Source organism: Corvus kubaryi, unplaced genomic scaffold (genome assembly GCF_017639235.1).
Source record: "Corvus kubaryi isolate FWS band 111438036 unplaced genomic scaffold, C.kubaryi_AGA036_p1.0 66, whole genome shotgun sequence".
Classification (NCBI taxonomy): Eukaryota; Metazoa; Chordata; class Aves; order Passeriformes; family Corvidae; genus Corvus; species Corvus kubaryi.
In genome coordinates, this window is record NW_024582054.1 from 523,732 (window position 1) to 549,468 (window position 25,737).

Genomic DNA, 25,737 nt, shown 5'->3' on the forward strand with positions numbered 1-25,737 from the left:
TTGTGGAAAGAAGGTACTCTCCTATAGCTCTTCCTTATTTGTTTTAGGCCAGGCTCTGAGGGACTCCTGTAAGTCTCATCTTGGCTGACCCTTCACAAACTCCCAGATGCCAGCATCTGCCTTTCTTTCGCAATGCTTCTGTGGGGCTACTACCTAAAACCAGCAAAAACCAACCTCTTAACCAGCTCCAGATATAGAAAAGAATACCTCTCTCTCTCTCCAGTTACTCACCTCTAAGGAAGAATGCATATAAGCGCCACATCTCTCTCTGCTGGACCTTTTTTGGCCTTAAGTGTGTTTGAGCATGGGATACGCTGTGATGCAGTGAAGAGGAAAGTGTTATCTTACTGCATGTCTCCAGTGTTCAATTACCATACATCCTGCAATCCCTTTCACATGCTCTCTGTTTTCATAATGGTTCAATACACTATACTGAACAAGTTCCAGATGATGCTAAAGCAAAATTGCATTTTGGGGAGATAACTGAAGAACACATATGTGATCTGGGACAGGACATGGTTGTGAGAGGAAATAGCAGTAGTCCTTCAAAACAAATTTGTACACTTGATTTAATTGATAAGAACAGGTGTCATCAAAGACCTAAATGGCTACTGATCCATATCTCTGTTATCCAACACAAATATGAAAAATCAAACATCCTTCATAAAATATTTATTTCATGACGATTTATGACCAAAAAAAAAGCACCTGGGAAACAAAATCTTTAAAGGTAGAAGGCCATCTAATTCAGGTTATCAAAACAAAGTAAAATGTCTTAAATTGATACTGCATGGTCATCACCTTCTGTGTCTGAAGAGGGCTTTATGGATTTGCTACCAATAGTCCCAGTGAAATGCCAAAATATTTTGCATATGAAAAAATATTAGGAACTAGCCACCAAGACCATAAGAGATTGCAGCGAAAGAGAGCTAATGCTGTTTCCCTATCACACACAGCTGAATCTTCATCTTTTGAACAGTGAGATGGTGTTAACAGAAACTGCTGAGTTTAATACCACAACTCTGGATCAGATTAAGAAGGTTACTTAGAAAGACATGGCCCCTGCCAATATGGTGAAGTGTTTATCATGTATGTGCTGTCTTGGTAAATACTTAGTAAGGGAGAGAATAATGCTGTTCAAGCAGAGGGCTGTGCCTGTGATGCTGGCTGGCTCAGGGCTTGTTTCTTTCGTGCCACAGCCATGCGCAAGGCCTGAAGAATCATGTTCTCGTTGTTCATTATGTTGTAATTAGTCAGCTTCAGAAGCTTGTTAAAATCTTCTGCTTTCAGTGAGACCTCCCTGGTTGAGTATGGAGAGGAGAAACTGGAGATATCAACCTTCCCCTGTTCCATTTCAGCAGCACTACGTGTCATGCCTGTCAAGAGGAAATAAGAAATGTGTTTGTATAGTCCCTCACATGATACTTTGATAGAATGGGTCAAGAATAACTTGGAGAGATCACAGATGCAATTGCTATAAAGATAAGTGCAGTGCTATGATGTCTGAAAAATCTACTTCTGAACAAAGCCTATTGGAATAAAAAACAAGTCGCTAAATGTCATTTCCATTGCAATCAGCACTGTCTACTGGCCAGCTCATGGCACATCATTTTGTATGGTCACTGGTGCTCAAGTCTTACCAGACAGGTTCTTCAGTACAACACAAACCAGTAACAATAGAGATATATAAGACCGGAGGAAGCAGAATATTAGTAGGCTTGGAAATGATCTTAAAAGCAAAGTCTCCATCTCAAATACTAATCCAGAAGGACACTTCATGTACTATTGCTTTGATATTCCAGTATATTCAGCCAGCATATTAAATGGTCTAAATAGAAGGCACAGTGACCCTCCACAGAACTGTTCTACACTGTGATTCTCACCTAGATCTGACTGTCATAAAACCACACATAATTTAAAAAATATGGTTTTTTCTATACACTAAAGTAAACTTCTGGAAATTACAAGAGATTAGTTTCCATTCCTCTAATTGAGGAACACATTTCTTCTTTCCCTGAATTGCACCAAGACACAAATAAAATTATGCACAAGACTTCACCAGATTTTGCAAACAGTTTGAATCATCCCGTTTTGCAATCTATTCACTAGTATGAACAAGCAAACAAACAAAGAGGGGTTGTATTGGGTTGAGGAAAAAACACCCAGGGAGTGGGATTGGGATTGTTCCTTGAGTCAATAAAGTTAGCTGGGTACTGTTAACTTACCAGGTGCTACATATCTTTGAAAAGTGTCGTTCACTAATGGAAAATAAAGCAGCAGAGGAGCTCCTGGGGTGTCTGCACCATCGAACATGTAGCACTCTTTCAGGTTCTTCTCATCATCCATCAGTCCAATGCAGGGAAATGGAATTTCCTGCTCTGCAAAGTATCTGCAAGCCTGCTCCAAGGGCTGGTCAAGAGCAGCAGCACAGGGAACAGAAAAGATAGCCAAGATCAGATTGCTGCCAAAGCCCAGTAGTTCATGCAAAGTTGCACAAAACAGACTGAGAGGCAGACACCCAGAAATAATGCGGACACCTGCAGACCCAAGGACTGGTTTTCAGTTGCCTAAGGAGCCATTTGGAAATAGTTTTCCAGGAAAATACCTAATATCAAGATGGTAAAGAGAGTTTAAATCTGTACTAAGGCATGTCTCTAAAATGGGAATATGATATAGGAACAGAACAGATAAATTCAAACCATGTTATAGACCATTAATTAAAGGAGGACTAAGTCAGAAAAAATGTGGATGTAAACAAAACTAAATTTGCAGTCCAAGACAGTAGGATTCCCAGTCCCATTGTCTGTTTATATAGCAGGATAACTCGTGAGTTGACCTCAATAAACTTCAGCAGGGTTTAGAGACCAACCTACCCATATCTGTAACTTTGAATTTTAGAAATAACATGAGATTTTCAAATAACATATTTTAGACCTCAAAATATAGCACTAAAAACATTCATCAGAAAGCTCATTTGTGATGACCAATTTTTTTAAATTATCTAACAAAAAAGTACCACCTCATTTTGAATTAAGTATTTCCAAAAGATTTCAGAATACTAGAAAGAAATATAGTAGAAGATATTATCATTTCCACTGAAGTACAAAGACAAGTATTTTTCATGTGAAGTTGCACCATTGCAATGTCTTCCACTTGAAAAACGGAGAGAACCTTAACCACTGAACATTGTGGGTTTTGGGGTGTCCCACAGGGACAGGTTTACAGTTTCAAGTCTGTATTCTGAGGTCTAAAACTGTCTATATATGTGGTAAATACTGATTTCAAAATCTATATAACCATTTTAATCAAATCAGATTTCTGCAAACATAGTAAATGCATTTGATACCTTGCTCCAAGTCCACTATTTAAGGAGAAAGAATATATTTATTAAGAGAGATAAAAATAAAGATTAAGAAATTCATTACTCACTAGGCTGTTCCTGGACAGCTAGAAAATTAACATTAAAATAAAAAAGCAAAAAAAATCTTACATTTAAAAGCAAAATGCAGATTAAATTCAGCACTTGGATCACAAAAGTTTCCTGGCTATATTTGTGCTATTAAATATTATATATAAGACTATAATAGATGTTGCAGCTTGACTTTCTTAACTTCACTTTGCCTGTCTGTATTTCACTGGTGAAGAACTTAGGGATATTTCAAAAGTAGTTTGAGAAAAATAGACATATTTTCCCCTCTAGAAATTTCCCTTTTTCTTCTAAGGTTTGAAAACAGAATGTTACTAAATTCCACTAAGTTCCATGTTTCAGAGACATTTGTTTGAAAGTTGTGCAAAGCAAAGCAAAAGCTGTTAGGAAAAAAAAACAGTTTTGAGACTTCTCACCAACGTCTGCGATCCACCTGTGTAATTTAAGTGTATGATGACATCCACTTTCCTCTCTGGTCTCATAAGGGGCGGGTAACTGGTTTCAAAGAAGAAAGCTGCATCCACCAACTCCAGGTGTTCCGAGCTGCCTCTCAGGTCATTAGGAGAGGTGTCTAGCAAAGTGTCTAAAGAGTGGAAGATTCAGAGCTATTAGCAAACTGCAGAAAGACATCTGTCAAGTTAGAAAGCAAAAGGAAGGTGAGCTCCCCTCCCATGCAGTATCTCCCCTTGGCTTTAGGGTAGCATGCAGCAATCCTAAGGCTCCTTCAGCCTCTCCACTCACATTTTGTTGGTGTTTCTAAACCCATGAACTGCACCAAAACCTATGCAGATGTTGACTTTGTGCAGAACCCAAACCCTAGCAATTTTTATTCCTGTGAGGACTTTGAATACCCAATGACCCAATAATTGAACATTTGTGTTAGTGAAAGTGAAAGGTGTGAGGAATTCCTTCATTCTCCCTCCTCTCAGTGAACGCTAACAGGTAACCACAAAACCTGCTTAGTTCTCTTCAGGACATGCAAACGTCCCTCACTAATTCCCAGCCCCTGTGCCTACCCCAATGAGACATGTAGGCAGGAGAGCCATCCACACCTTTCCATTTCATGAAATGTTCGTGCTGGATGTACTCGTTGTGCATCTGGAAGCCCCTTAGGAAGTTGTGGTATTTGGAGACGGCAGGGCGATCCGTCAGGATATCCCGGAGCGTTGTGGAGAGGCCGCTTGTAGGAGTGAAAACACATGTAGCCATTTCATATGGCTTCTCAGGCAGGTCTGGTTGCTCCTCTAGAGATACACAGCATAAATGGCATTACATTGAATTACAACCATAATTAAGAAGAGGCAAGACACAAAGAGGAGAAAGGGTCAATGAGTCTTCTGTAATCATGTGTTCACAGCTCAGCATTGTATTATTTTCCCTATGATCTGCTATGAGTTCCAGTTAATTTCATGACAAAAGTATAAACTTACTTGTGTTTTCTAAACTCTGATTGGTTACACATGACTAAAAGAACATTTTTCTCATAAAACTGTATGGTTTGGATACACACTGAAGTAATTCACTTCTCCAAGAAAACAACAAACAGGGGAAATAATTTTATTAATACATTTTAAGGGATTACTGCTTTTCGATTCCATGTAGGTTAAATTTAAAGCTTATTTTGAAAAGCATAGAAAAATTTTAGCATTTTGCTTTCAAACTAAATATTTTTACTTTTAAAAAGCCAGTTTGTCCTATTTGGTTCAGGTGTAGACACCTGAATTCAACAAAACTTGCAAATTACTTATATAAACTCAAACATAAGACTTTGGCGGGTTTTTTCTGAAAACATAGTCCACAGAAATGGGACCCAAGTCTGTTCACTGGCTTTTCTTGAATTTTATCATGAAGATGCTCATGAGTATTTTCAAGGAATGGTCTTTCAGTTTGGAGCTGCTTCTCTCAGGTGGTGTAAGATCTCCACTACGTTGACTTTGATGTCTACTAAGTCTTTCAGTTTAGTCAGATTTTGAGGGACGGATGTGCTGTTCAGGGCAAGGAGATGTTGAAATGGAAACAGTGAAGCTTCTTTCTGGCTAACAAACAGATGACATGAGGCTTTGACAGAAGTGTTTCTTTCCAAGCCTTTTAAACACAATACTTTAGGGACCACCTTATGTGTCCATCCCTATCTCCTTTACATCAAGGCCTGTCTGATGGTGCCTTTCCTTCTTGTCACAATCTCACTAGCGAACCACTGCCTATTCAATAAAATCAAATAACTTAATTTTTTTGGTATGTTCCATACCCAGAGACTGAGAGAAACAGGATGACAGAAAAGCTTAAAAAATGGGAAATGTGAGTGCAGTTACCCTGTCAGAGGGGCCTGGAGGAAGGTGTTTTGGTTTACCTATTTCAGTCACTTTGTCTTGGGTCCACCTGTTCCAGAAGTCCTCTGAATTGTCAGCTGCGTGCCAGGCATCCAAGAGATTTTTGGAGAAGATACTACTCCACATTCCTAGAAAGTGGGAGAGGTATAATAAGCAATGCAGATGTAAACACAAGTTCTTTTAAAACTGCCTTCTGCTCCTTCCCCAGCTTTTCTCTAACTTTTTCGCATTTCTATCAAATTTTTGCAGACGTTTAGGCATCTATTTCAGTGCCAGACTCCAAAGGTAAACTTATTTCAGAATAAAATTCAGTCTTTTCCCTCTCACCATGTTTTACCTGGTTACCTGGAACTTTTTTTTTTAATTTTATTTTCAGCTGTCATGTTCCTATTTTCATTTCCTTTTTCCTTTGATAAAGAAATATTTTCAGCCAGCTGCTTCTCTGATTCTCTTCTCTCTTGTCCCACTGATTTCTTTTCAACTTTTCATTTGGCTTCCACAGTGTCATACATTTCCAACTTTGAAAAGTTTTTGCAAGCTACAGGAAATTATGATGCTTCAAAAGCAGTCACAAAGGTACGACAACTTCTTTGTCATTTTAGTTTATTTTTATCTTAGACCAAATGATAAAACCACCACTGCTGGCAAGGGCAGTTGAATGAGTCTCAGGAAACACAGAATCATAGAACATCCTGAGTTGGAAGGTATCTACAAGGATCATCAAGCCAGCTCCTGGCCCTGCACAGGACAACCCCAAGAATCACACCCTGTGCCTGAGAGCACTGTCCAAACTCTTTCTGAACTCAGGCAGGGTTGGTGCTGCGACCACTTCCCTGGGGAGCCTGTCAGCTGACTGACCCAGTACCTCTGCTGCCTCCTGCTGACAGCCGGTTTCTGGGGGTGAGTTCCTGACTCATTAATGTTTCTGTTAAAATCTTGTCACTCCCCCAGCTTGGTGAGTTACCTTGCATGAAGCAGATTCGTGACTCAGGGAGTTTCTTCATCAAGCGACCCATGAAGAACTCACTGCCAAAGTCCTCAGCACGAATGAAGGCGCCGTACTTCAGGAAGCCCACCTCATACGGTGTGAACTCCACCCACTCTGCCAATACATGCACCAACAAGGTTAACGCCACTACAGAAAATAGTCCGGTTGTTACGCTTGGAATAAGCCTTTCAGGCATTGGTTCTCGCAAGAAAACTGGCTTAGCACATGTCCTGAGCAAACCCTGCCAACAGCCACCGCTGAATCAGCTGTCACACTGTGCGCAGGTATGTGAATGAACAATGTCAGGGCTGGGGAAAATTTTAATTCTTTTTTTTTATCTAGTGAGTACAAAGTTTTCTCATGGAACGTGGACTAAAACACACATTGTCTTCTATTGCCTTTAGCCAACTATGAAAAACAGAATAATAGAGTGGTTTGGATTGAAAGGGACTTTAAAAATCATGTAGTTCCAACTCCCATCATGGACCAAAACATATATTAAGTAAACTTAAAGATCTAATGAATCACTTTCTTTAAGAAATCATATAATTTCTGAGACTGTGCCACAGAATTATATTGTATTATTAGTCTGAAGTAAATACCTGAAAATACACAATCATATGCCAAGAGATCTTGTAAAATACTGAACTCTTGACGTGTATTATGTGCCAACCCAGTTACTCTACATTTCTGAACACTATTTCTCTGGCCTTGGAGTGAGAATTTAAAACAATTCGTCATTATTTATGATTTGTCCCCACAATGTATCTCCCTGGGTGAAAATATAGCTCTTTTTCAGAATTCAAACATTACCTCTGAAGTCTTTGGTGGCAACTTTGTCCTTGACGTTAAGGGCAAGGTAGATGGGCAGTGGGTTCTGACCTTGGTTCACTGCCTGACGTTGATCAGAAAGTCTGTGGTGGCTTTTCTGGATTTGGAAAAAAAAACCCAAAGAGTTAGATTATAATCAGTTCCTTAAAGACATTATCTTATAAAGTCTAAGACAATTTTCCTGAATTTGCTCCTAAATTTACTTCCATGTCCTTGAATAACAGAGGACAAGAAAGCAGGAACCATTTCTGTTAAGATAACCAACCATGTTCTGCTTTCAATATACAATGACAGCAATGAATCACTTCACATTTTGTTCTAATATTGTATGGTTAAATGTAAGTTAAAATATATGGCATATCTGGGTAATAAAGCTGTTACCATATACTTCATCTGTTTATCATACGAGTTCTTCAAGGCAGCATGTTAATGACCCTTCTAATCAAGATTTCTTTTTTTAAATACTGCTTTGAAAGTTAACTTCCACAGAGGAAAAGTTCTTGAGCTGTCCAATACTAAAAACATACACATGAAATGGAGATTTTGAGTATACTTTGGCCAAATTAAATTCTAGCAAATTTTGCTATGTAGCACTGAGGCTGGAAACACTTTGTGAAATATGATACGAGAGTATTTAATTTTTCTGTTTCATCTAGACAAAATGTAAACCATGCTTACAGAAATTTGAAATAAAATAGCTTTTTCTCCAGCTATCACCAGTCTGGAGAAAATCTGGAATGTTTTTGCTTGTATCACTACAATAAAATTAGAAATTGAAGATCCTGAGAGGTCAAATTCAAAGTGGCTGAAAGGCACCCACTGCAGCTACTATATCTCACCAGCTCTGGATCTATATACTTCCTTATCACTAAGTCACAAACAGCTGGATGTAAAGGGTACATCTGCAGTATATTCAAGTTATGAGTGCAGCTTGTGCAAATAATGCAGCAGTGGAGAGATAAAAGCATAGGGCTATAAAAAACACCTAAGAACCTTAAAAATTTCTTGCACAGCTGTAGTGTTAATCATCATTCTGGTTACTTTAGAGCTAGCCTGAGCATTTCTGCTACATTCAATCACACTTCAGGCTCCAGTGTAGACATATACTGTGTCTCCAAGTTATTAATGTAAATAAGTGGTGTTCTGCTGTGGACCAAATACAGTGTTACTGACCAGGTGTCTCTTCCTAGGGCTCTAGTTTCTTGCAATGGTCATAAATATTAAGTCAACAACTTTATGAGAAGAAAGATGTGTAGACATTACCCCATCATTTAACATGGCTTCAATCATGAGCCCCCACAGATCAATAAAAGAGGTTTTATGTCCTGCTTGGGTCCTTTGGCTCAGTTCTCTGTAATAATTCCTCAGACTTTTCAAGCAAAAAGCCCCCATCTTGCACTTGGCTGCTTGCTTCCGTGCTTCAATAATTAGTTCCCCAAGATCCTTACGTGACCAATCAGCATCTTCATATAGCTTTGTCATTGTCCTGGAGACAGGAAACATGATGGAATGCAGGGAAAAATGAACAGGATGCTTTTAAAACTCAGAGAATACACTTTGCAGAATTTTGGGCACTTATCATTTTATCTTTTAGTTGCTCTCCTCTTTGAGCTTTCTTTGAGCAGAAATGCAAGTCTAAAGGCAACCAGTCAAAAATCACTTCATCTGAGATCCAACACAAGCAGCTACACTAGCTGTCAATGCTGTTTCTGTCAAACAGTAAATAACAATAAAGGACCAGTTTGCATAGGATTAAGGATGTTTACACTTCCAACAAAGTCTCCTCTTTTGGTTAGGGATAGGTCATGATGCACAGTAGTCCTTTCACAGGTAACCTTGGCATTCATAGCCCAAAGATGGAAGTAATAACTCCATTGATCACCTTTACCCTTTCGGAAACTAACATAAAACATGGACTTTTCTTAACACAACAAGATCCAAACAACAGTATCAAAATGACTCCTCACCATGTTGTGCCAGACGAACCACTGATGTATGAAACACAATCCAGAACACGCAAGTTTTGGAGACCCAAAATGCTGCCATACATGGCAGTGAGTGCTCTTATGCCACATCCTGTTGTGGTCACAGCCACTATAGGCACCTGTTTGACACCAAAAAAAAGAGCAGAAATCATAGATGAAAGAGTGGCATTAAGGTGCACATAATGTCAAAATATTACAGAAACACAAAAGCAGCATCCAGACACTAGTAAAATAAAACACATAAATTAAGAGATAAAGCAACATTGCTCTATGCTATACATCCCTGTGGAATATACTGGGTCTTGGCACTTCAGGGAGAATTTTTAAGAAACACAAACCAAACTATTGGTTTGAAACATCTTCAAATGGTTCACTTGTAAGCTGAGTGGAAACAGAGATTTTGCTCATCTAAACAGACAGTTGAACTCTCTAGCTGAGCAGCAAAGTGCCCTGGAGGACAAGCTGATATTAACAGTCCTCATTCCTTATTCAGATAGAGGTAAAAAAATCATCCCTCATCTCCAGGCTTGAGGGAAAGGAGAGAGAAAAATCCTCCAGCAGTGCCCTTAACTGGTTACCTCATGCTCCTGCAGATCTTCCTCCAGATGAAGAACATCCTTTAGTGCAGCAGCAACTACCTTCTTTCGGTTTTGCAGGAAATTCTGTTCATCTGTGCATAGGTCAAACCCCAGGCGGGCATCAAGGTTTCTTGGCCTGAAACACAGACCCTGAGTCCTGAGACCAGGGCACAGATATTGTTATATTATTAGTCACTGTGGACAACTCCAGCTGTGCTTATGTGTGTTTACAGACCAGTTTGGGGACAGTATAATGTAATAAATGAGAATCAACAACAGCGCAGACAGGCCTCTGCTAATTGCTGTAGCTGAAAACAAGGATGCAGATGGGAAGGCAGAGCATAACACTGTCCTGTTATGGTATCTACAACAGACTTCCGGTTTTATTTGCTCATATAATTAATTTTTCAAGTTTCAGTAGTGCTGCCATGCATCCTGTAACTACATAACCACTTAACAGGCACTGCAGCCGTGAGATTAGAAAAACAGCTACCTATGCCTTGAAGTTATTTTGTTTATATAATTCAGAAATCTGATTTATTTGTGGAGCTGGTCTTTCCATCTGTGGGCATAGTAGTGCGCACAGATCAAGACCTTTTGCTGAGATGCACTAGCAGCTTGGATATTTGGAGGACAGGAGATCCATGATTTAACTTGCCATCAATTTAAAAGGAGAACCTCACAAATAGAAGCCTACAACCCAGTAATGAACTCACACATCTGCTCCCAATTGAGCCTGCATTGACCCCTGCTGATTTCAAATGAGCTTTGTGTAGGAGCAGATGCCTCCCAGTTACAAGATCAGGCCTTGCTGGAGACTCACTTACCATTCATTTGCCTTTGTGTACAAGTCAATTGTCCTGTCCTGAAAAGTACAATACAAACAGTGTAAGCATGCTCAGGTCGTTACTCCTGCGCCTTCCTCCCCACTCCATCTAGGGTCTGAGTTTCACTATCTTTTAGTTCAGCAACGTGGCTGGAGAATCTGGCCAGCAATGGTCTGGACTGTGAGAGACCTTCACAAGTTCCAGCAGAGTCTGGGTTGAATAAAAGTAAGCCATTCACATAAGCTAGGTGGGTTTAGGGCCCCTCAGCTTCTAATAGCTTAACATTCATTATGTGGGAAGGTTGTTGAAAGCTGGACATCTGAACCACACACATATGAATGATCTCTGTTTTATCTTCTACTTCAGGCATTCCCTTTGCAAATGTAAGTCCTAATTGTCATATCCATTACTGTTAGCTTGCACACTATGTGATGAACTTACATATTAGACATGTCCTCAGGAAGTTAGTTTAAACTCAGAACAGGGTTGCACAGAGCATGCCTGGAACCACGTGCAGAACAAAAGAAAAAGTAACTATTGCATAATTGCAGAGTGACTGTCATTCACACCTTACACTGTAGTCATGCTTCATGTCTGACAGGAACTGAATCACTGAGCTCTAAGACTAATCATCCACCAAACTGAATGTGTGTTGGGCTGTTTACTGTTAAGAAAGACTTGTTCTCACCTCTCCTATTGTTATTTTCTCTTGTATAGGAAGCGAGTTCAGAGGTAGAATCACAGATTCATTCATATCCCTTTCATTTTGACTTGATATAGACTGAAAGAAATGGTAAGACAAAAAATAAACAAGTTACCTTTTCTACAAAAAGAAAAAGGAGGAAAAAAAGTTTAAAAAAGGTAAAAAAGGAAAAAAAGGTAAAAGTCTCCCCTGTCTCACATACATGCACTTACCAATTCCCAGTACACACAGACCTGCACACACACTCGGGCGTTAGAGGTCCCCAATGGAATGCACACCGCAGAGCCCTTGTTAGTGGTGCCCACGTACCCTGCTGAGCCGCCTCCGCCGCGGCAGAGCCACAGTGAGCGCCGACTGGTTGTACTTGATGTAGTGGAACCTGGCCGGGGACGCCGCGCACAGGCAGGAGCTCAGCGTGTGCGTCTGGGTTCCTTCGTACGACCCGTCCACAGTCAATGCAAACTTTCTCTCTGAAGCAAAGGTGTTTCAAACTTAAGTTCTTCAAAAAATGGGGATCATTTGTTTGCACAGTAATGTAATAAATGTTTTTCTAAAGTAACGATGTCATTTTGTTATGCAAATTATAGGAAGAATAAATAGACTGACTTATCTGGGGGTTGCAGTTTTAGAGGTGGTATACAGAACGTGCCATATAGTGATTGTTCCTATAGTACCACTGCACTTAGATATATTTCTGATAGCTGAGACTACAGCTCTGATCATTAGGTAATGATTCACAGCCAATAATAGTTTGGGGGGACACTCTCTTCTGAAAGTCTGAAATGTGAAAAATACCTTATCATTACACTAGAATAATGTTTTAGTATTACATACTGTCTTGTTGCTGAGATACTTCGAAAATTTTGGACTTTCAGAAAAAACATGGGTTTTTTGTATCAGACCACAGTTCTCTTTGTTATCACTTAAATCTCAGTCCCTCTGTCATGTTTCTCTTTCCTTCAACCTGTAATATTTCTTTTGAAATACTTCTGGCACTTACAAAGCCATGTCTAGTGATTTTTTTCCTTTCATGTAAAAAGCATCAGATATGTCTGTTCAAGTAAGTAAAAATGGTCTTTATATAGAAAGATATCAACCCACAAGGTTCAAGATGAAATATATTCTGTAAAGATACACACTCCAAATTATGTAGTCAGCCTTCAAAAGAATTACCTGACTTAAGCATTTTCAGTCACATCTAGCAAACTTTTTCTCTGTGACAGCTGAGCTCAACTGGATCATCCAGGTGCTTAAGCAGTGTGCTGGATTGGGGTCATCATGAGATGTCAGGACAAGACACTTTAAAAACTGCCTAGGAGGCACACAGTTCCACAAGTATGGGCTTGACATGGCAGTGACACACTGCTTTAAGTGTGCAGCAAACGTCTTTGTTAATATACTGTGTCTTGTTTTTCACCTAATGGCATTTTTGTATTGTTATATTTAAAGAAATTTTATGAAGTTAGATGGTAAAATAGGCCCAATTCTCATTCTGACCATTTTCTTTGTCCCAGAATCCAGAAACAACAGGAGTTAGCTTCAGTTTAGGACCCAATAAACATCAATTCCTTGCACAAATGCTTTGGAAAATTTTAAGTATCTGGCAAGATGTTACTGCAGAGAAAAATATTTTGTGGGGAAATGATACCACATGCTTATCTCACCACATTCAGGAATAATCTGAGTATTTTTTATCATGTACAACCTCCTGCACAGGCCACTGGCATCAGTCAGATTTTGTCTTGTATCGTAAATAATTTTAAACCAGGATGTTCAAGTGTAAAACACTGAGTGTTTCTGCCATTAAGTGGCAACCTGATTTGCTCCATAAGTCAGTGCAATGCTCACCCATAGTGTCCTTCCTCAGCCTCCCATCATTCACCTGCACGTCCAAGCAGGAAACCTCACGGGACTGCAAGAGACAAGCAGGGCAAGAGACAAAGGCATTCACTATCAGGAGAGCTCTGCCTCATCCAGTCCACTGGACACATGCCCACAGGGTCTTGGGGCATGCACCTCAGGGGACAGGTGGTGCCAGCCTGCAACCCCGCTACTGGGTCTAGGGAGATGGCATTGGACTTTCCCATGGGAAATAGCAGAATGCATAGGGATGAGGAAAGAGAAGGGATCTTCTTGCTCTGCCTGCAACAGTGGGGGGAGAGGAGGATCAGCCACAGGAGGAGGCTCTCCAAACAGGTTTCCCAGCTCTCCCTGAGCAGAGGGTGGGATGTCATACCCCAGAGGCCAGCTCAGTTTAGGTGAGCACTGGCGGCAGCTCACAGTCTTCACAGCTTTCACCTCTCCCAGTGTGAGTCTCTAGGTGGGAGCACAGGGGAAAGCCAATGCCAACACCAACTGTGTCTTGGTCAATGCCTCCATGCCACCACATGGCCTGGTACCTTTAACACCAGCTTTGCAACATGCTTTCCTATACAGCAGGGGAAAGGATTATCAAATAAAAATTACCACTAGAACTCCATTAGTAACAATGTTTTCAGGAGGATCTGGACTGAAAGACAAAATGGAAAACAATCAATTCAAAATCAGCACATTCTTATTTTTCTCCTTTTCTTGATTCTTCTTTAAGCATTATTACATTATCTTTATCTTTAAAAGTCCATCTTTGGACAGGCAGCATGGACAAACAGCATCAGAAATTCCACATATTCCAGCATATTCAATCCAGTTTGCCTCTCACAGGTTAGAGACTGGACTTTAAAACGTTTGTGGACATCTGCTAAACTGAGGAACTCATCACTGTATCAGACAGGGTCATTTTCTGACACACTGAAGAAAATTTACACAGGAATGGCATAATTACATTATTGCCCTAAGTTGTTCAGTTCAAACCTGTGGCATCAGAGCTAAAAAGCTGGTGAATTCATCCAACATGCCATTAAAAAAAGGGGAAAAAATACCATTTGCCTTAAAAATCCACAGCAGCACTAGGATTGATCTACATGCTTATTCTCTCCATTAACTGTACAGTCAGCAAAGAAACACAGAAAGAAAATATTCTTATGACAGACTAAACATCTGGGATCCCACACTAAGGAACAATAGGGGAAACTTAAAACTTCCTCCTATGTAGAATGTGCTTTTCAGCTTGGTGAGCAGCTGCCATCAGGGATGTCTCTATGCTCCCACCAGCACCCGTGCTTGCTTCTGTTTTATTCAGATGTTGACAGTGTTAAGGGGCTGCAAGTGTGAATTGATTTGTAGTAGTAACCTTGTATTTCCATCTTATACCTCCACCTATTTCATCTTACACACCTGCTCTCCATTGTGAATTCAACCTCCAGCTCCTCTTTTCCCTGCAAAAGAAAATAAAGGCAGTCACTGCAGGTTGGTCTCCTGTCAAGAGAGATACCATACAGGAATCTATGCTCTTCAGTGGTCTCTATAAACCAGTGTCCACCTTTTGTTACTGCATATGCCACAGACTTAATTTCCTTCATGTTGTATGTGTTATACTTCTAGTATCATATTCTTCTAGCATCTTATCCATTAATTTAGCAGACTCCTAGTGTAGGCCTTGCAGGACAAGTGGAATACGTACTGCAGGGCCTCTTGGTGGCTGCTCCCTTTTGGTGTGCTCTCCACATAAGCATATTCTCACTGACCACACCCTCTTTGCTTTGTCCTTGGTTTTTATCCATACCTGTGGATTCAGCTGGAAACTTAGCTGAATGTTTTCTCCAAGCTGGATTTTGGAGACGTCAAAGAAAACCGTGAGGAGATGGTCATCTTGAGTTATATTGTCCTCATCACACACTTTAAGCTCTAGAATGTTCTGGGGAAAAATAAATATGAAAGGTTTAACAAATATAACATGTTACAGATATTTCATTTGAGTTGAAGAACCTTGGGAAAGAAGCTCCAGAATGAAAAAATAAAACATTGCTGTTGGTCTCTGTGTACTCTATTTGACAGTCTTATATGCAGGCAGATACAGTCTTATCAAACCATGAAAATCTAAATAGGTGCAGTAAGAGAGTGTGAATACTTCGCAAGGGAACTCAGAAAGACCCGTGGAGTGGAAGGACTATATGGTATGCTTGATAAGAATAGCTGCTGGAGGTATCTGCATTCTTACCTTAACCTGGCTCTGAATTGTGAAATGGAAGGTCTCATTCCATGTCGGGTTCTTGTTGTTCTTCACAGTCTTGGTGCGGAAATGCTGCACTGAAGCTGTTGGCAGGCTCAGGCTCACGTAGCAATCAGACTGACTTACTGTTGAAGACAGGGAAAGCAGGAAAGCAATAGACCAATGAAACAATCTAGTTCCCTGTCAGGTGGTGCCCTGTGTGCATTTTTAGCTCTGTACACAAAGCAATACACAGAGTTCAGTACCATCAAGCTGCTGCTAGACAACCATCTTGCTTTACTATTGTGAACGCCTGTCAGTGTGCTTTTCTTGAGAACTACTTCTTTTTCAATTCCTGAGAAAAAAAATATTCAAAATACTCAGTTGTGTTGCTGAAGAGCCATCCGTACACATTGGGGCACATAAACACAGCGGCCTCACGGAGCTGGGCACCGTGGACATTAGCAGCTGTGACAGGGGCTGCACATGAACAGAGCCCAGCTACTACACACTGGGGCTTCTACAGGTAAGCATGAACATGCCTTTATATGTCTAGAGTAACTCTGGCTGTAAGTTCTGTCTTGTCTACTGTCTGAGCATCATTTCTTTTCTCTAGGACCTCTGGCTGCCAATGTGGAGGAGGTAAGAGCTCATTGCATTGAAGGTTGCCATGAAGCCAAATTGCTGTTACAGAAGGCACATCTTCTACAAAGGCATCTGCTTTCAGTTAACTTTCTTCCCTTATGAAAGTTAAAGAAGGAAACACTCAACAACACAGTTTTTCAAGAAAAAAAAATATAAAGAAAAAAAATTCAAGAAAAGAGTAATCACCTGTGGAGATGAAATTAGTTGAATTTAATCTTCTGTGAAGAAGATTATAAGAAAAGCATTGAAAGGTTGAACAGTTTGATAGATAACATTTGCTTTGAGAAGCAGCTATACTGGGGCAGAGTTTTCAGCAATAAAGCTGTATAAAAAAAGGGTATTGCTTAATGTCACTGTTTTCACCTGCATCTCTGTGCCTCAGCCAGGGTGGCAAAGGTATTTGCAACACTTCATGTGCAGGTGAAAGCTTGTCTGCTGTTCCCAGCACAGAGTGAGCTGACATTGCTTCTCTGCACAAAATTGCATTGCTCTGTGGTTTCCATTCGATGTGTGTTCAGGTCATAAATTTCACCTATGAATTCTAATGTTACCAGATGTAGGGAGGGCATATTCAGTGTTTTTGTTTTCCTTTCTCAGCTGAAGAGGCCAGTTGTAAACCGTGGCTTTACAAATCCATCATAGGAGCTTTTAGTGGGAAACAGTGGTTAGCAGCAGTCTGCAATGCTTGCATCATCAACAAGCACTTTCATTCTGAGGTCAGAATAATCTACCTGCAAATACATTTGTCATCATTACTAGGAAATAGAAGGCAAGTATGAATCATTAGATTAACAAGCTTGTAGACCCACACTCAAAAGTCACGGATGATCACCCTACAGAACATGATCTCTTAGTTAGGGATGACAACCTACACAAGTGCCAAAGATAGCAATGGGGAGTATTGCCATAAATGCCAATCCCATTAGTACAATTGTATTTCCTCTGTTTGTAATGCCATGTACTCAACCATTCCTGCCATCACATAACAGACACACCTTCATCTGAACAGCATCTGAATAGGCCTAAGTCTTGTCACACTCAGTTTTATTGGCAGACTGGACTCTGGGAAACACAAAATAATTGACTTGGCCCATTATTGACTCCCCACATGTAACTCAAGGATTAACAAAATCAACCTTTATTTTCTCCTCTGACTTCTCTGAGGCTTAAGTCATCTTTTCTGAGTAACTCTGAATGGAAGAAGAGTAACTTTGACTGATGAAGTAGTTGTCATATTAAGAGATACAATTTCTAAAAAACCATCAAAATACATAGAAATCAGCTGAGCTGTTAACAATTCTAATAGCTCCCAAAATTCTGTGTGCATACAGGAAATGTCCACATAAAAATCTCTTTTGGCTCTTGGGAAGCCCAGACTGATATCAGCGCAGATTGCTGTTGGCTCTTGTCCCCTCTAGGAGAAGGATCAGAAGGATCCAAATGGGTAGGTCTATGGGTGAACAAAAGCTTATTTTGCTGACATTTCCCAATTAGTAATACATGCTCTGACTTCATCTGTTGCAAAGAACAAAGTCTTATTTGGAAACTCCATCAATTATTTTTTCTCTGTAAGTAATCACTGTCTGTTACCACACTGTATCATACACCTTTAAGAAATAACTACCTGTCAGACATCAGAGCCCTGACTTCTCATTTAGATCTCTGACTTTCTCAGGGAGACTTCTGACACAGCCACTAAACAAGCATGCTTCCCTCTTCCCATCTTCAAAATGTGTTTGGTGATGCCCTTTGCACTTCCAGAAATGTCCTCTTAAAGCTGACTACCTCTTGTTTGTAAAGTATTTTCCAGGTGTTAAGAGGGAAGCATTTACAACACCCAGGAAACTTTTTTACACATCTCTGATACCTCAGTCCGGTATTCTGCCTGACCACCTCCAGCTATAAGCAGGTATGTGTGAAATGGCACTCCTCAGCCTACCCTGTGCCCTACCTGGTCGGTCTCCCTGCAATATCCCACTGCCTCTGCATGCACACGTATGAGGTTCCCATTGCCAGCCACGTGCAAGCAAACCCCCATCACCCTGGTACTTAAGCCTAACCACCACCTAACTACAGCAACTACGCTCTCACAAGATACACACAGCACAGCATCACACCAGTGACCTGTTGGGTCTCTCCCCTCGATCACGACACGTGAACAGCTGTCAAACATGCTTGGGATGGCAGCCATGGTATTTCTGTGGGGCAATATCCGGCCAAAAGCAGGTGTGGCAGCAGGTATTTATGAAAGCACAGTCTCTTCGTCCAGTTATTACACTAAGTGTCTAATTATCTTCCATGATAATAGCAGGCAGGACTGGATCTTAATTGTGCTTTACCATTAGGAAGCATTACAACAACATGACCCATGCTAAAAAACACCACAGCCATAGCCCCATGCTGCATCCCAAAGAGCAGGGCATCCGCTCATCTGGCTCGAGCTGAAATCTCACCTGCCTCACAGAGAGCTCAAATTCAAGCAGAGCTAAACCAAACAATTTTAATTCCATCTCCTTTTTTGATGTTAACAGCTGCAACCTTCAGCCTGCCTGTAACCTGGGCAGAAGCCTTGAGCATCCTTCTCCTCATGGACTGCCTTTAGCTCCTCACTGTTTCTGGAAGGTAGATTATTCATGACACTTATGGTATAGTCTTTTCTTGTTGTGCTGAACCAAGAATATGGTCTCAAACACTGTTTGCCCAGAGCATCTCCTTGACCTGGTCACCCTGCACTTGGATCCAGCCAAGCCACAAAATACAAGCTATCAACACCAGCTGAGAGAAGTACTTTTCTTCTTTTTCCCCCACTTCATAGCTGAGTAGGTATCTGGCTGAGGGCGGGTGGACAGGTCAGCACTGCTGTCTTCTAGAGGGTAGAATATTAGATAATTGATGTCATTGAAACTTCTTATATTCTTTTTTAAATAAGAATGTGGGCTTCTTCTGTGGCCTTCCAAAAGGCTATTTACAGTCAGATTATCAGAATTTGTTCTGTCCAAGGAGATCAGTTCCTGTCCCCAGGGAGCATTCAATATTAATCTTCTAATAGGTAAACTTCAAGAAAAAGCTTTCACACTTTCTCCCACCCAGCCCTTCACACTGGGTGGAGCACCCTACAAGTATCGCTAAATCAGTATTAAGAGTCTCATTTACATCCCTCCCTAAAACACCCCTTTGTTGAGATGTTGCTAAACAACCTTCCTTGTTGGCCTTCATCAGTCCACATCCTCTGATATTATAACCGTATTTCATGCAGCACCTAGAACAATAGGCTGCTGGTGCGTAATTGCAACTGCTTAAATGGTGAAGTAAACAATAAATAACAATGAAACAATAACAACCGTGCGAGGACAGAACACCAGAGGAAGTCTGCATGTTCCTGCAATAAGTATCGTGGTGAAACACAGTTCCTCAAACAATAATGTATTTCACTGACTATATTTCTTTTCAGGATCTCAAGGGAATTTTACATGAATTGATCTCATATGTGGCAGAATTGCTACTGCAATTCCATTAAAAAAAGTTTTGTTAAAAATATAAAACATAGTTAATAATTTTATAAAGGATAGTACCCAAATTTATGTCTTATATAAAAAAATCCAAAATTTGAAGTTTCCAAAATTAAAAAGCATAGTTTAAAAAAAAATTGTAAGAGCTTAAAAAATATCGTAGTCTTACTAAGCAAATGATTAAGAATATTTTTAACTCTATACTTTCACATTGTTTAACCCTTAACACTCTGTTTCCTTGCTTTTCCATTTGCTAGTTCCACTCAAGGACTTAACTTCTCTGCAGTATCTTATTCTTTAGTCTCTTTGACTTCTTTTTTTTTTTTTTGGGAAAGACCTTTGGTCTTATCAAGGAAGGACATCAGTGCCAGAGGACATTATGCATCACATTTAGAGATGGGTGTCTAAGGGGAGTATAAGAGAGAAAACATCATTTAATGCTCTCTCAGCCCTCAGAATTTAAGATACACGCTTCCTGATCCTACTTTAACATGATATTTTTTTCTTCTCTGAACTTGTCCAGACTCTGCCTGAAACCTGCATAAACTTTTGGCATTCATTATCTCCTGCCATGGGGAATTCCCAAGCTGAACCTCATGCTGTGAAAAGCCACATCCTTCTGTTTGTTCCAGAGCTATGGTGGTTGCCCAAGGTGAGCAGTTGATCTTGAAATTTGAAAATTCTCAGCAGACAAAGCTGTGTTTTTAAGGGTGGGTTGGACTGATGCACATCCAAGTCTTACCCCATTAGGGTGTCAGGATGCTTATGGGGGACACACCCAAATCTGGGAACTGGCAAGCAATCACAGGTCCGGGAATATCAAGAAGCCCAGTGAGCCTGATGAGGATGTGGGTGTGCTCAGTGAGAAAGGGGAATGTGGAGAACACAAACAAGGCACTAAATTCACATGTGTTATCAAGGATATCAGATATGCATTAATACACAAGTGGAAATTAGTCTTATAAATTACACACCGAAGGATCAGTGGGAAGGGTACATTAGAAAGATTCGGGGTTTAAAAAGCAGAATTAAACACTTTAAATTATCTTATTTAAAAATACTCTCTTATGCACTGAACTCCCATTAAAGGTCTTTTACTATATATTGCATAAGAGATGTTAGTGAGGTTTTGAGATTCTCTTGTTCTGGATTAATTTTCCCATCTCCATTACCTGGAAAATGGAGCAGATAGACTAATAATGAAGTTAACCTGCAGCACCACGTTGGGAGACCTTTCAAGCACTAGATGAGTATTAGACAAAGTGATCTGAAAACTCTACAGAAACCTAGTGCAAGGTTACACACAATTGGCAAGAGATAGAAGAAGCTGATTTTAAATGTCAAAAGTCAGTAAGGTAAAAGAAAAATAGGTGACACTTGCCAACTTGTTCTATCTATAAAAGTTTGCAGGAAAAAGAAAGTAATAACAACAGGGCTGAGAAAAGAAAGAATGAGAAAAAAAATCAGTGTTAGGAAAATGGTCCTATACAGAAGTCTACTTTGCTGGTGATGGAGGACACATGCTTCTGAGTTTGTAAAGCGGTGTCAAGCTAATCTTTAGGGAACTGTAAAGATGACTGAATCAACTCAACAATACTCCCCTGGTTTTACACAAACCAGCAAAATTTTGTTCGTTTTTTTTTTGTCTCAAGACTCCCATTTTGCTGCTTCTCAGTGGAAGGCCTCTAAAGTTACGAACATGCAATTTGCACTAGCTTTTACACTGTCAGCAAAGTTAAGCAGAGGTTAAATTAATTCATTTAGACTTTCGAAATATAGGTTTTTTTCATATGATAAAGAGCCTGTCATTGAAATCTGTGACTCCTACAAGTCTGTCTGCATAGAAAAATATGTCCTCAAACAGCTTAAAAGAAAATCTTACTGATAAATACAGCTGACAAATGTCACACTCAGTAAAATCAAGTGTTACTGGAATTAAGCAGCTGTCAGTCAAAACTCGATTCAACATTTAAACGTAAGCAAGGCAGTGCTGCGTGACTGATACGATTTTCTTTTCCTGCATGATGAATGTCCACAAAAAAGCAAAGCATTCACCTTTTGCAAGTATTTGTCCTGGTTTTTTCATGCAAAACTTTTTCCCCTCCAAAATCACCTCTGTCATTCAAAGTGCTCCTTTAGAAAGCTTTATGGGCTGGCAGGACACAGCTTGGACTGGGAAGCAGAAAAGGCTGAGCATTTCACTACCAGTCCCATGCCCGAGAAACTTTCTAGTATTGAATAGGACAGCATCAAAACATAATAAACTCCATTCAGAACAAAACCAGCTTAAAGATGAAAATGAAAAGCATTGGTCTAGATGAGAAAAAGTTAGAAAGGAAGTTTGGTAAACTCATTATCATGCAGATGTTTTAATAAAACATCATTATCTAGGGAGATATCTAAGGGTTGCAGTTTTCCACACTTCTTTTTTCAGTTCAGCATGCACATTTGTACATTCAAATAGGTTTTAGCTGTAGGAAGGGATTTCTCTCCAGACTATAACTGAGCTTCAAATATGGTTTCCACACTGTAGAAGTAGTCCAGTGGGAAGGTTCATATGGATTCTTCTTCCCCATACATTCATCAACAACAAAGCATCTTACTGCTCTTCAATAAAAATCAGTGAGAAACTCTTCTTCACATACCTTTGGTCTCTAGACAAACTGTTGCAGAACTTGGAGCAAATAACGTTGGAAAGGCACAAAAATCTCTTGTCCTGGATCTTTTTATGTGAACAACTTTAGCTTGGGCCTGTTCATATAGAAACTTTTTGCATTCAGACCTTTGTATAAATGAGCAGACACAAGACAATCAGCCATCTCCTCAGACAGGAGGAGGTGGTTGTCATTCAAGCTGTTTTTTCTAATGTTTTGCAGTTCAGGTACTTACGGACCATTCATAAATATTTGTGTAACTATAATTCCTGGGCAGTTTGTAAAAATATTTAAGAATAGAAAAAGCTAACTGTGAGCCATGCCTATTGCTGAATCAAATTTGATAATCTGTAAGAGATGTCAAGTGTGCACTCCTGAGCTCACGTTGAATACTCTTTGATAGGCCCAGGGTTACACAATGGACAGGGTAGACTTTAAAAAGGAACCATAGAAAGAAAGTTCTTATTGCAATCTTTCCTGTGACTAGAAGAACATTTATTTACAGATTCAGGTGGGAAATATTTTATGCATTCTGTATAAAAACATGTTCTGCATTACAACTGGTGGCTAGACTTCAGTGTTATATCAACAAAGATAAAGAATAGTATCTTCTGTGTTACCTCATCTTCAGCATACCAGAATCACACATCTTCTATCTCTCTCCTTTTATAAATAGTCTGTAGTGTTTGTGACACTTGATATATTCAGAGTAGTTTTACAAGCCTGAGGATGCTCCAGGGGTATACAGCAAAGATACTCACACAAGTCTGCCTTTCTGGCATTTTTCATCTGTATGATTTTTACGGTGAGCAAGTTGCATGGCGATGGTTCTGTCTGTTGAACAGCACACAAAATGCATGGGATGAGAGTGCAAAAAGGAAGAACAGAAGCACAATCAGAGATAGAATTGAATTAAGTGTTTCAGTTCCAACCGTCAAAAACATTTCTAAACTGAGCTTCCTCCTTGTGCATTGTCTTCTTCCCAGAAGGTTTTTAGCCAGGTGTGGCCACAGACCAAACCTCTGATGTCCTCCATTTTTCATTCTGAGGAAACTTGTGCTAACCCTCAACTGAGGAAACTTGTGTCAGCCCTCAAGTATCTGACTCTTGCAACCCAACCTCAGAGAAATGTGTGATAGAGAACCTTGCTGTGTTATTAATACAACTGACACACATCTTGGTCTGTGAAAATTCACAGGATGTCATATATATCCACTATATTTCACAACAAACAGCAAACAATCTAGCAGGGCAGGAATTAATAATGATATCATGGTGTAATGATGCTGCTCATCAGTTGATTTATAGCTACATAATTACATTCTTATGTCTGATATGGAGCAGTGCTGGCTTTTAAAAAACAATGACCTGGAAAGTGCCTTCCAGAGACCTACCCCAAACTTCTCAGGAGGAGTGAGTGAAAGCCACAACTCTGTAATTATTTCTCTGTGAATAATTCAGCTCACTCAATCTTCCTTAACTAAAACTCTCAGGAGTGTATCGAAGGAAATATTTGCAGCCTTCCAGTACTTAGAGGGGGCTTATAAACAAGAGGGAGAGCAACTTTTTACACAGCTAGTGATAGGATGAGAGGGAATGGTTTTAAACTAAAAAAGAAGATATTTAGATTAGATATTAGGAAGCAATTCTTTACTCAGAGGATGCTGAAGCACTGTAACAGGTTGCCCAGAGGAGTTGTGGATGCCCCATCCTTGGAAATGTTCAAGGCTAGGTTGGATGGGGCCTTGAGCAACCTGGCCTAATGGGTGATATCCCTGTCCCTGGGGATGGTGTTGGAGCTGGATGATTTTTAATCTTCCTTCCAACCCAAGCCTTTTTAAGATTCTATGATTTTGGGAAACCACCTAAACCTAAAAGTGGTTACCGAAAGATATTTAACAAACCTGTGAGGAAACTGGTTTGATTTTGTCATCCTCTCATCTTAAGCAAGGATCAGACAAACAAGGTACTTAATATGTAGGGACTAAAGTTGAGGTACTTTTTTCCCTAGGTAATTTGCCTTCTTAAAAGAATAAAAGGAGGAAAAATTACACATTTAATGCTCTAAATGACAAAAAAAACCAAAAAGCCACCACCTAAATCAAGCAAACAACAACAAAACCCCAGCCAAAAATCCCACCAACAAGAGACAAACAAATCCCATAAAACCTCCCAGTAAAGCACACCAAAAACCAAGAGGAGCAAAAGGGAAAGAGCAAAACTGAGTAGTGATGCAACAAGCACATATGAGAGACACCTCATGCACACTACCTATAGAGCAGGGAGTATCACTGCAACAAATACGTATATCAGTATGAAACAATATGTTACCATTCATTCCCCTATGCCCCAAAACTGCCACAATTTTTGAGAGAACTATACTTAACACCTCACATAATACTAGTTTCCTGACTCTCCCTATGCATTCATTGACATTAGTGATAATTACTTATTTTTCCTCAGTGTGTTGTTTTGCCTAACCCAGCTGGATGGAAGCAAAAAGGTTTGGTTTTTTTTTAATTGGGAATTTTCAAAATAGTAAATTATTACATCACTAAAGTTTTTGCATTCCTGAAGTGAAAACACAAAGCAGTCACAAAACCCAGCCAGAAAGAAACTCTTGGTGGTCAGGATAAATCTCAGAGCTGAAGATACAAGAGGTGGAACATCAGCTCCTACAGCAGGTCCCCTCTGCCCCCAAGGGCAGCCTGCTCAGCTCATTGCAGGGTCTCCTCTTGCCTTTTCTTACCTGGCTCTTGCTGTAGAACAGCCCCATCGTGGTCTTTTCCCTGTCTGAGCCAGGTGTGAAATGTGGTAGTGGATGTGTACAGAGGAGTCTCAGCCGGGCAGCTGCTTGTGCTTTAAGTGGCCAGGAGCCGGCAGGCAGGTGTGTGAGTGCCTGACTCAGCGCAGCCTCACCCCGCCACCGCCACCTGAGCAATCCCCAGCTCCTCCTCCTCTTCCTCCTCCTCGCTGCCCGGGAGCTGAGTGCAGGCTGCACACCTTCTCCAAAGCACCCAGGTTCTGGCACTGCAGATGGATGGTCTTTGCAGTTGTAGTTAGAGGGAAATGAAGACTGAAAAGTGATCTTCCCTTCATGGCTATAGGCACCAAGCAAATGTTTTACACTTTCAAGCATCCTCATCACTTTTTGAGGAGGCCATAATGCTCTT

At 40.2% G+C, this 25,737-nt stretch overlaps 1 protein-coding gene across 1 annotated transcript; it reads right to left on the reverse strand.

Moving 5' to 3' along the window:
* Window positions 1-657: 657 nt before the first annotated feature.
* On the reverse strand, window positions 658-25,458 carry LOC121674201 (cytosolic phospholipase A2 epsilon-like). Its single transcript, XM_042048342.1, has 20 exons — window positions 25,314-25,458; window positions 23,326-23,398; window positions 15,766-15,902; window positions 15,331-15,462; window positions 14,943-14,983; window positions 14,136-14,178; window positions 13,518-13,581; window positions 11,979-12,139; window positions 11,655-11,747; window positions 10,967-11,004; window positions 10,140-10,296; window positions 9,544-9,680; window positions 8,840-9,062; window positions 7,559-7,673; window positions 6,722-6,859; window positions 5,778-5,885; window positions 4,480-4,671; window positions 3,844-4,010; window positions 2,226-2,409; window positions 658-1,376 (listed from the first exon to the last, which is right to left on the reverse strand). The coding sequence occupies exons 1-20, from the start codon at window positions 25,338-25,340 to the stop codon at window positions 1,138-1,140; spliced, it is 2,469 nt and encodes an 822-aa protein (XP_041904276.1). The 5' UTR covers window positions 25,341-25,458; the 3' UTR covers window positions 658-1,137.
* Between the last annotated feature and the right edge of the window lie 279 nt (window positions 25,459-25,737).

Coding starts and splice junctions, on each gene's coding strand:
- LOC121674201 (XM_042048342.1), bottom strand. CDS start 25,340: ATGGGGCTGTTCTACAGCAAGAGCCAG. Junction 15,903..23,325: donor TGCCAGAAAGGCAGACTTGT/GTGAGTATCTTT, acceptor TGTCTTCAACAG/TAAGTCAGTCTGATTGCTAC. Junction 7,674..8,839: donor AAGCCATGTTAAATGATGGG/GTAATGTCTACA, acceptor TTCCAAATCCAG/AAAAGCCACCACAGACTTTC.